Genomic DNA, 9947 nt, shown 5'->3' on the forward strand with positions numbered 1-9947 from the left:
CTCTCTCACCGCCTCGAGTCCGTAAGCCGGCCTGTCTTCGCCCCCGTCACCGCCTCCGCATTAGTGCCCGATCTCGGGGCAGCTACGCCCCAGGGAGGGCAGCTCTTCTCGTAGAAACCCGTGAACTCCGTGAACCGCTTGAAGGTATCAGAATTAGTCATTAGATCCTCGAGATATTGTCTTTTCTCCGCTGGGGTGTCTGGAAAACGACGCGGACGGTGCCCTGGCCAGGGCCACCTAGAAAAGGTGCGCCAGTTACGCCTGCAGTGGACCAGGTGGTCCTGCGTTCGAGCTGCGCCGCATTTGCAGAAAAGCTCAGCGTTCTCATGGCCGACAGTCTCGTGATACCACTTGAAATCGCCGTGCCCCGTCCGAATAGCCAGGAAGCGGTGTAGAGTGCGCCGTTCAAGGCTGAGTTCAGGTGGACATGAGGTCCCCAGTTGAAAGCGCCACCCTTTATACCACTTTGAGAAGCCGTGTAGAAGCACTCTAGAGGCTATACAAATGGTAGAAGGGAAGATACTTCTTCAATTAACTATCTTGAAGCACGCTGCTAATTGCTCTTCTATATATCGGGAGCATTTGGCACTAGTCCTAATTAAGCTAGTGTACCTGCTAACTCATTGTGAGTCACTGTGGCTAGCCAGGCCTCACATTCACTTGAGGCCCCTATGGCCACTGCCACATCTAGCCTCTTTTACTTATTCAATTTCTTGATAAGCTCGTGCAAGCTCATGCTGTGATGCAAGTCGAGAAGGGTGGGTTTCATCAAGTGTTGTTTCCTGAATTTTCACCACATGCTCAACAGCCTCCTTCACCTGTCCGTTTGCTTGATAAGCTCGTGCAAGCTCATGCTGTGATGTGAGTTGAGAAGGGTGAGTTTCATCAAGTGTTGTTTCCTGAATTTTCACCACATGCTCCAGCAGCTCAACAGCCTCCTTCACCTGTCCGTTTGCTTGATAAGCTCGTGCAAGCTCATGCTGTGATGCGAGTCGAGAAGGGTGGGTTTCATCAAGTGTTGTTTCCTGAATTTTCACCACATGCTCAACAGCCTCCTTCACCTGTCCGTTTGCTTGATAAGCTCGTGCAAGCTCATGCTGTGATGCGAGTCGAGAAGGGTGGGTTTCATCAAGTGTTGTTTCCTGAATTTTCACCACATGCTCAACAGCCTCCTTCACCTGTCCGTTTGCTTGATAAGCTCGTGCAAGCTCATGCTGTGATGCGAGTCGAGAAGGGTGGGTTTCATCAAGTGTTGTTTCCCGAATTTTCACCACATGCTCCAGCAGCTCAACAGCCTCCTTCACCTGTCCGTTTTCTTGATAAGCTCCTGCAAGCACATGCTGTGATGCGAGTCGAGAAGGGTGGGTTTCGTCAGAGAAGTTGCTTTCCTTCCACAAGCAGCATTTTCTCAAACATGCCACAGCTTCCTTAACCCGCCCATCCACTCTCAGACATCGGCCAACCTGTTCATATAAGTCTGCTGCTTCTTTTATATCCAAGTCTTTACTTTCTTCGAATAGTTTCAGAGCATGTGGCAGGTAGTCTCTCCATAGATTTCGGTTCGCAAAATCATCAGATGGGAAAATCCTCTCCAAATGACGCATTGCTGTCTCTTTTACTTGCGCTGTGAAGCCTTGCTTTGCCACCCATGCTCGTGTTGCTAGGTGCACTAGATTATGCATGTCGAAGACTGAATCCTCCCGACTAACCAAAAAGGCATATCCACGTAGCGTCCCAATAGCGTAGAACGTCTCTTCTGACTCAGGATTAGGAAGGAGAGAACGCGGTATTGCTTTCGGCTCGATGCAGGATATGAATGCAAGCAGATCAGCAGCAGTACGATTGGACTTGCGAATCTGCTCGAAGGACACAAGCCAGGTCGTTGCCACGGCATTTTGCGACCCTGGATATCGATTGCCATCGCGGAACTCACGGCTCAACAGCTTGATTATATCTTTCTCTGTGCTGCGCAGTAGCTGTAGATAGTCTGCAATTGAAACCTGGGTCGAATTCAGGTACGCTGCTGCTTGCGTGATTGCTAGCGGAAGGTATGTGAGCTCTTTCAGCAGCTTCCGCACTGCTGCAGCATCCACCAATTGATTCTGGGATAGCCACTTCCCCAGAAGACCCATCGCTTCATCGGAGTCCATCTCGTGTATATCAATGATGTCGGCCTCGGTCTCTACCGCCAGCTTCCGGGAACGTGTCGTGAACAAGGTGAGGCCGCCTTCGCTATCCGGAAGATAATCCCATAGACCGCCTGGTGAGTTTGACGGGCCGAAAAATATGTCCTCATCATCCGCATTGTCCACGACGAGAAGCCATGGTCCGCTTATTCCTGAGCTCAGGTATCGCTGGACCACTCTTTTCAGGTCGTCGTTCTTGTCCATCACTTGTGCAGGGAGCTTTCTTGCAATAGCGTCGCATGCTTGCTCAAAAGTCGCATCACTCAACGCCGGCACCCAGAAGATGGAGTACTCTGGCTTTGCTTGCCGAACCCAGTACGCAAATTTGAGAGCAATTTGCGTCTTGCCAATGCCGCCTAGACCTACAAGCGCAAGCCTTTGAAAGTTCTGGTGAAAGAACTTTTGTTTAAGCGAGTCAAGTAATCTATCTCGTCCGACGAACTTTGTATTCTCGCGAAGTGGGATGGAATAGCACGGTGAGGCAGTATTAGCTGCGATATGATTAGCAACTATTACACGACACAATACAGGTATTTTAGGCTAACCACCAAGACTGCCACCCAGTCTGCCTGCAGCTCCTGTTTCGGCTTGAGCTTCATTTTTGTTCAGCATATCGCTGAGAATGCACTGCTGGAGAACACCGCGAAAAGTACGATATCGTACATCGCTTCTATCATCACATCTTGCCATTTGCATGTGGTCCGCATCAATGCTTTCAACCTTTTCGAATTGCCGTGGAAGGTCAAGCTTGGAAGAGAAGTCGTCAACAACCTAATCATATCAATCGATTAATTAATGCTTGCAGACAAATCAAAGGTGACAGCAGATTTACTTTGCCGTCCAGTCCCCTCATGCCCGCTATGCCGCGTGCCTCCTGGAAAGAATGGACCTGAATGCTCAGCTCCCATATAATGGCTATAAATTCTTCGTGGATGTTATCCAGAACCTCGCTGTTCACCTCGAGCGTCTCGATGATTCTCGTATTTGTGTCTTGAAGAGCTAGGCGAGCCAAGTTCGATGCAATCTCGCCCCATTTCACGTACAAGCTTCCACGATGAGGCGTACCGAGGAAAATAATCAGTCTCGTTCGCAGGCGACATGACTCGGATCTGTGTAGGGCCTAGAATGAACTCTAGTATTTGACAGAAGATTTCAAAGAGCTACGACCAGACATACATCCTTTACAATAATCCCGCCAAGGCTGTGCGCCACGAATATGATCGGATACTAGTACAATTGTCAGCTCAAATATTATGAGAGCACTCATCCTGGACTCACCTCGTTCCCGAGGTCCCTCTCAAGCCTTGTCGCAAGATCCCGTCCATGCTGCGATACGCTGTTCTGATTGTTTGCTTGAAACAAGCCTCCAATCACATCCGCATTGTACCCGTACGTCCATACTCTCGCTTCGGGTATGTCCTCGACAAGGTAGTCTTCGGGCCAGAACACCTTAGCAGATGGCTCCCCGCTCTTCTCGTCGGCAGCTGATGGCGATTTCTTCCCTGTGAAAAGGGACTTGAAAGCTTGTCGCCTGCTTGCTGTCTTTTTGTATGACGTCGCGATTTCGGCAACGTTGCTGCTCGCTGCCTGGCTCGCCTCCCACGTGGATCTCGGGTGTCCCCTGAGGCCGTGCACGAAGATGATGCTGTGCTGCGTCAGTTATGCCACCTATAACCGAACCGAGAGCACATACTTGACCCGGGGCGACACGTCCCTAACGCCCGTACTGCCTCCTAATAAAGGCGTAAATCCGATGCGATGGATTTTTGTCATGGTTGTCCTTGTGGATTGGAGGTGGGTTTAATTTGCTGTGCGGGGTTGGATGACAGCAGGAAGTGAGTCGTGTCAGAATTGGGCTGGAAACCCGCTCGCTACATAGCCAAAGGTGGCGTAAGACCACGTAAGCAGGTCTTAGGTAACAATGTATGTGCGCACTAGACTAGAAGAGGACGATGATGAGCCTTAATTACGCTGCCACCCTCCCTGCTGATGTTACTTATGGTAGAGCCTCAGTGAAACGTGAGGCCTGTCTGATTCACTGGCCTGGCGCATTCAATGGAAAGTAGTGAGTCAGCAGATGCGCTAGCCTAATTAGAACTAGTGCTAATTGCTCTCGATATAGAAGAGCAATTGGCAGCGTGCCTCGAGATAGTTAATTGAAGAATCATCTTCCCTTCTACCATTTGTACGGCCCCTAGAGTGCTGCTACAATGAGTTTTCAGACAAAATCGTCTTCTTCTCTCTTGTAGACCATTTTGAAAGTGCATGAGCATCACCACTAGCCAAAGAGCACCCTCGTCACCAGTGCTCAGCCAACTCAGTCCAAGCGTTCATACTATTCGACTGGGAGCGGATAAGATCAAGAAGACTGGTGTCAACCCTTTCCAGAGCTGTCTAAGCATCCATCAGCCCAAGTGTGTCAGCATCAGAGATATGAGGCTCCAGGGGCGTCACCACCCCGCCGTAGGTGGAGGCAAGCTGCGCATATGCGGGAACCGTGCACGGGCCCGCCAGCCAGCCAACAGCCAGACCTGTTGATAGCCTTAGGTAGATCGGCCTCATGGCTTTTCCTCTTCAGCGCATCGCAATATGAGCCTCTTTGCCCTCGCATAGCGCAAGCTCGGCAGCGGCAGTCGCCTAGGCGTTGCCACCCAGACTGTCGGTAACGTCAAGAGTCGCAATCATGCTTTGGAGGGCGCTGGCGATAGTCTGGGTATTCGCTGCGAGCGTGTTGATACTGGCCTGTGTCAGGTCGGTAGTGACGCCAGCGTGGCCACCTGTGGAGTTGACCGTTCACAATCTCGATCTGGGTCTTGGCGGTGGTTAAGATTGTGCCGACTGCGGTCAGATTGACTTTGAGCGCTTCCTCGTCTGCAAATGGAACAGTGGGAGTGACTGCTAACCATGTTGGCACTTGTGACTAGATTCGCAATCATTCAGCCTTGTTTTCTCTATCTCGTTTCTACTTGAATGACATGTTCATTCGAATATGTGTGTGTATATGCGTGCATAGAAGGAGGAGGGAGATGAGGCAAGGGAGAGGACTCGTCGTATTTGAGCACCCTTGTAAGGACGAAGGCTGAAGATGGTACGCCAGCTCCCAAGAGGTGAGACATGTGAGGGAGCATACTGATAGCGGCTTTGTACTCTGGAAGGGTCTCTTCAAGATTAGCGGCGACAGTTGAGATAGTGTCAACGGCTGTTTGAGCCCAGGCGGTGGAAATGAGCCCAAAGGCTGTAATCGCCGCGAGGAACTTCATTTTGGATGAGTGGAGAATAGGCAGGGGAGAAATGGAATTACTATTTGGATGCTTTGTAAAGTCTGTTCTTGAAGGACTTCTTAGAATGAAGCATGCTGTTGTCGAGCTTGCACGTTTATATGATACCACTCAAAATGCAATGTGTAATTATCTGTGCTATTTTGGGATACTATGACGATCAAATAGGGCAAAATTTATTCAGTACAGCAACGCTCAAAGCGGTTGATTTTCCATTGAAAACCGAAATCTGTCTACCCTGTCCATTCTGTCGAGAACTTTGGTAGGCATTCGGACTACAGTTTCGCGATGGAAAGTTTGCGTCCCGTGATTGTACGAGCATAATGCCGCCCGGCGCATCCCACCTTCGTGGCCCCTAGCAACTTCCCGTTAGCAAATTTTGATGAATAAAGGGTCTCATAGGATGTTTCACGGACTGCTTGGAGAGAATTGGTGGTATGGGAAGGACTTACAAGACGAGTGCTACTGTTGGAGGATGAGTAGCTCGGAAAACGGTGACAGTCATGGCGTATGTGTCTACCAATGTGAATATCCTCATGTCGTTGTTTCTCTTGCTGTTGTTCAACGACGGAATTTCACCTTCTCCCGCCATGTTTGGTGATATCTCGTCCTCAAGCAGCGGCTTCAGCGCCTCACACTCTTCCTCTAGCCTTTCGCCTGGACCCTCCTTTGCTCTGTGTTGCGAAAGCGTGCTGCCATGAGCGCTCCAGGTGAGCCGGCCTTCACTAAATCCGAAGAGTTGGCGTTCCAACCAGTCGATATCCGGTACCCCCTCAAGCCCATACAACACCGCCTGTGTGGACCAGAACTTGCCGCGGTATTTTGCAAGCATAGCGTGCGGTAGGACGGCCATCGAGATGAACGCAAGGATGAAGAAGACGACGGGCAGTCCAATCATGGGATTGCTTGCTCCATAACTATACAGTGACTGAGACTCTGGTTGAATGGTGGCGACACTCACGATAGCGATGAGAAGGTACAAAGGGGCTGCCTGGGAGGCCAACTCGCTGGCAATGCGCCAGGCTGTGCGACGTTTGAGAAACTCGACCTTCTTAAGAGATTCTACAAGACGTTAGAAACTTGTTTGAGAGCTTGTAGAAATAATCCCCGGAAGCCAAAGAGAACGAAGGAAGGGAAAAGAATTTGGTAGGATTCCGTCTCAGAAAGCTCTGGCGGAGAGGGGACTTACTCCACTCGATAGAAGCTCCATACGCTCCGTCGATGAGTACGGTCTGATCAGCATCTCCGCCAGCGATACCAGAGATCTGGCACGCGGGGAAGATATCCCATAGCCGAACTCCCCAAGAATCACGGATGCGATACCATGGCACCTCCCCGTGTCGTCCCGGAGGAAGCACACATATGAGTCGCTCCAGGAGCATGTTGGAGTCGTTGAGAAGGGACAACTGTGCAAAGGCCTCGAAGAGGGACTGGCCTTTGTAGGGGATTGGCCGCCGCCGCGCCAGCGTCATGAGCGCGTACACCATGTCGGCCTTGCTGTATTTGTTCATCTTGCGTTCCGCGAGACACTCGAGGCCCAGCGTGAGTAGCTCGATTTGCGTAAGGTGCACGCTTGACTCGAAGTGGTCGACCAGCTCGCGCACCCGGTCGCCGTCGTCGGGATAGGCGACCTCAGCCATGTTACGCTTGCGGATCGTGGCCCACGACCGTACTCCTCCGTTTGCGCCTTGCTCAGCGCGGTAGACCTCCAAATCGTGGATTGTAGGCGCCAGTAGCATCTCCGGGAGAGTCCACAGCCGAGTGGCCCATCGCTGCAGAAGCTCCATTTCGGGTAATGGCATTTTCGCTGGAGAACCAGGGAGACGAAGTCTATCAGACACCAGGTCCTTGACCGCGATTACCATGCGATTTGCGCCTCGAGCTACATCACAGATTCGGTGCGAGTCGTGAACATTTAGTCCTGCTGTTCCCTTTCCGGCTTTGGAAATGCACAAGACGTCAATCCAGAAAGCATATAACCCTGCCTTTCGAGCAGCTACTGCACCGATAGTGCATAGCTGCTCGAGGTCCTTCTTGTAGAGCCCAGGCATCCCTTTTCGGGTCGCTGTCTCATTTGGATCCTGGGTAGGGCTCCATGAGGCAATGTCCTCGGCCGAGTATGTCTGGAATTGTTCTCGAGTATAGGATACAAAGACGTATTCGCCGCTCTGGTTCTGAGGGCGCTCCCGATCCCACTCGTCGGTATCCCGGACCTCGAAAGTGAAGTGTCCGAGGCTGATGTTGGCGTCGTCGTGAGAAGTAATTACGCATAGCATGCGTGGTCGGAGGTGTCGTGCGAGTACGCCACCATCCTCTTCCTTCCTTCCATCATCGCCGCGTACTACCTCATCTCCAGGCTGGAGACGGGTGGGTTCAGCGGAATGCTGTTTGTACATCAACACTTAGCATGTAAAGCTCTGGGTTTTAGGATAGGAACACTGTACTTACACTGTCAGGTCTGAGTTCCGTCCTATTCCGTGGGAGCTTTGCGTAACAGAAGTATTTATATCGGACCGGCGCATATCGGCCGAAGTAGTTGGACTTTGGGTTGTAGTTACCCATCCAGGACTATGTGGATTGACAATTAGAATTTTCTTTCAGGATCGTTCTCGACTTTGGCTGTGGGGACGACACATGGTCCTGTAGACGTACCGTGAAGGTAAGACCAATAGAAGCGATAGGATATTTCCACCAGAGCTGACTAGTATCAGGCTGCTTCGCTTCCACTATATCTCTGTACGCCCACCTCAGGATACTAATGGGAACATCTCGGAGACCATGATCGCCTGTGAAGTCGGAAGCAATCCAGGTTCTCGTCCCAGGATTCTCTCTCGCAACGAACCCCGGCGCAATCTGCACCTCAACGACACCTAGCTTGCCATCCTTGGGTCGGAGGTAGTGGTCCTGCGTATTCTGCGGGTCCTCGTCGAGGTCGATATATCGGTTGAGACTGTCTTTATGGTAGCGCTGCTTACCAAGTTTGGAGTGGTCGTTCGAAGTCCTTTGTATTTCTACTGGATTTGTTGTGGAGTGGGCAACTCCTTTATCCTGAACATCTCCCTTGGCAACCATGTAGTGGCCGAGAGGCATGGCCTCGATGTCGGTGTCGAACCCGGTCTGCATATCTGAGCCGTGGCTGGAGATGTCCGCCGATCTTTCCATGGAATGGATGCTGGTGATTTGTCATCAGATATTGTTAGTATTGTCCTGAGATATACTTATTCTGAAACTGCTGCGGGATCTGATAACTCGCCACAATGAGCGCAGAATGAACCCGGAGTACTCTTGGGATACGAGAGATATATATCTCGTAGCGATCAAAGCCAGGAACTAAACACAGATCACCTGTCTTTCACTCTGAAAGCACTGGGAGCCTATCAATGAGAATTCTTCTCTCTAAGCCGGATAAGAAATATGTTCTGCCTATGCTGCCTACGCTGCGTATTTTCTCTCTTCTGCCTGTTCTGCAACGTGACGGACATTAGATAAATTAGTGCGGCTGAGCTTCGGATGTATTTTTGTCGCAACTATTTGATAAGTTCTATAGCAGTAGGCGCCATTGATTGCAGGGTTTATGCATAAAGACTAGTGTTGAAACCAATCAGACTTCAAATCTGATGAAAATCGACAGGGATAGGAAATGAGTTGTATGTGCCCATCAGATGTGGCTTGCATGCTGCCATCACTTGAAGCTGAATGCAGCTCCCCGCGCTTTGGCCAAATCTGTGATTGGAGCAGCTTGCATTAAGGTGTGCTGCACAAAACAAATCCATCCGCTGATGTATGCCCGATGCAACTAAAGGGCTGGTGACTTCGCCTTCTGGGGAGATTCAGGTCTGAGCGTAAAATGTCACTTGAATATATTGATCCAAGTCTGATTGGACATCTTTCAGTTAAAATTCTCACCAAGAGATTATATATGACCTGATGTGAGGTTGTATCGATTGTGCACCCAGCATCAACATGCATTAGCAAACAATATCGTGACATCGCTGAACTGCCAATGCTCCCTGAAAGGAGTTGGATTTCCTCAAAGTGGGTTAGTTGATGCTAATCTTGTTGGCGCTATTCTCTCCTATAATTAGGCTTGTCATTAACTTTGGTTAGCTTCTTCGAGTTTGATAGACTGTCACTTTATAATCTGGACCCTGCTATCATGCGCCTTGCGTGTCTGCATCGCCCAGGGTATACCTGCCGGCTATAGCAGGTTTGGGTTGAGTAGCAGGATCCTGAACCTTGTATCTCCTAAGTGCTCGGCTAAATGTTCAGGGCTCTGTAATACGAAAGAAGCTAAGTGTTCAGCTCATATTGATCTGTTGGCCGAGCTTACATTGGCCGGGCACCTACAGCTCTGTCTATGACAGAGACATCATCCGTAGCTGGTTTCGATCTCGCTACATTCAGGGTCTCAGTCTTAGCTTTCATTCTATCTGAGAATCTATCCTCTCATCCTGATCTCTGGATCGGTCTATACTTCTGAGCC

The 9947-nt window shown here is 50.3% G+C and overlaps 3 protein-coding genes across 3 annotated transcripts; all 3 read right to left on the reverse strand.

Moving 5' to 3' along the window:
- Positions 1-701: 701 nt before the first annotated feature.
- Positions 702-4010, reverse strand: M406DRAFT_347016 (uncharacterized protein; the record flags this gene model as incomplete). The annotated part of the gene is made up of 6 exons (XM_040922247.1): positions 3880-4010; positions 3465-3831; positions 3019-3413; positions 2732-2957; positions 1155-2585; positions 702-1061 (listed from the first exon to the last, which is right to left on the reverse strand). The coding sequence occupies exons 4-6, from the start codon at positions 2783-2785 to the stop codon at positions 702-704; spliced, it is 1845 nt and encodes a 614-aa protein (XP_040774113.1). The 5' UTR covers positions 2786-2957; positions 3019-3413; positions 3465-3831; positions 3880-4010.
- Positions 4011-4823: 813 nt separating this feature from the next.
- On the reverse strand, positions 4824-5446 carry M406DRAFT_331702 (uncharacterized protein; the record flags this gene model as incomplete). The annotated part of the gene is made up of 3 exons (XM_040920660.1): positions 4824-4928; positions 4984-5057; positions 5317-5446. The coding sequence occupies 3 exons, from the start codon at positions 5444-5446 to the stop codon at positions 4824-4826; spliced, it is 309 nt and encodes a 102-aa protein (XP_040774114.1).
- Positions 5447-5659: 213 nt separating this feature from the next.
- On the reverse strand, positions 5660-8587 carry M406DRAFT_73783 (uncharacterized protein; the record flags this gene model as incomplete). The annotated part of the gene is made up of 5 exons (XM_040925653.1): positions 5660-5819; positions 5917-6526; positions 6654-7848; positions 7913-8032; positions 8117-8587. The coding sequence occupies 5 exons, from the start codon at positions 8585-8587 to the stop codon at positions 5660-5662; spliced, it is 2556 nt and encodes an 851-aa protein (XP_040774115.1).
- Between the last annotated feature and the right edge of the window lie 1360 nt (positions 8588-9947).

This window comes from Cryphonectria parasitica (genome assembly GCF_011745365.1).
Source record: "Cryphonectria parasitica EP155 unplaced genomic scaffold M406scaffold_6, whole genome shotgun sequence".
Taxonomy (NCBI): Eukaryota; Fungi; Ascomycota; class Sordariomycetes; order Diaporthales; family Cryphonectriaceae; genus Cryphonectria; species Cryphonectria parasitica.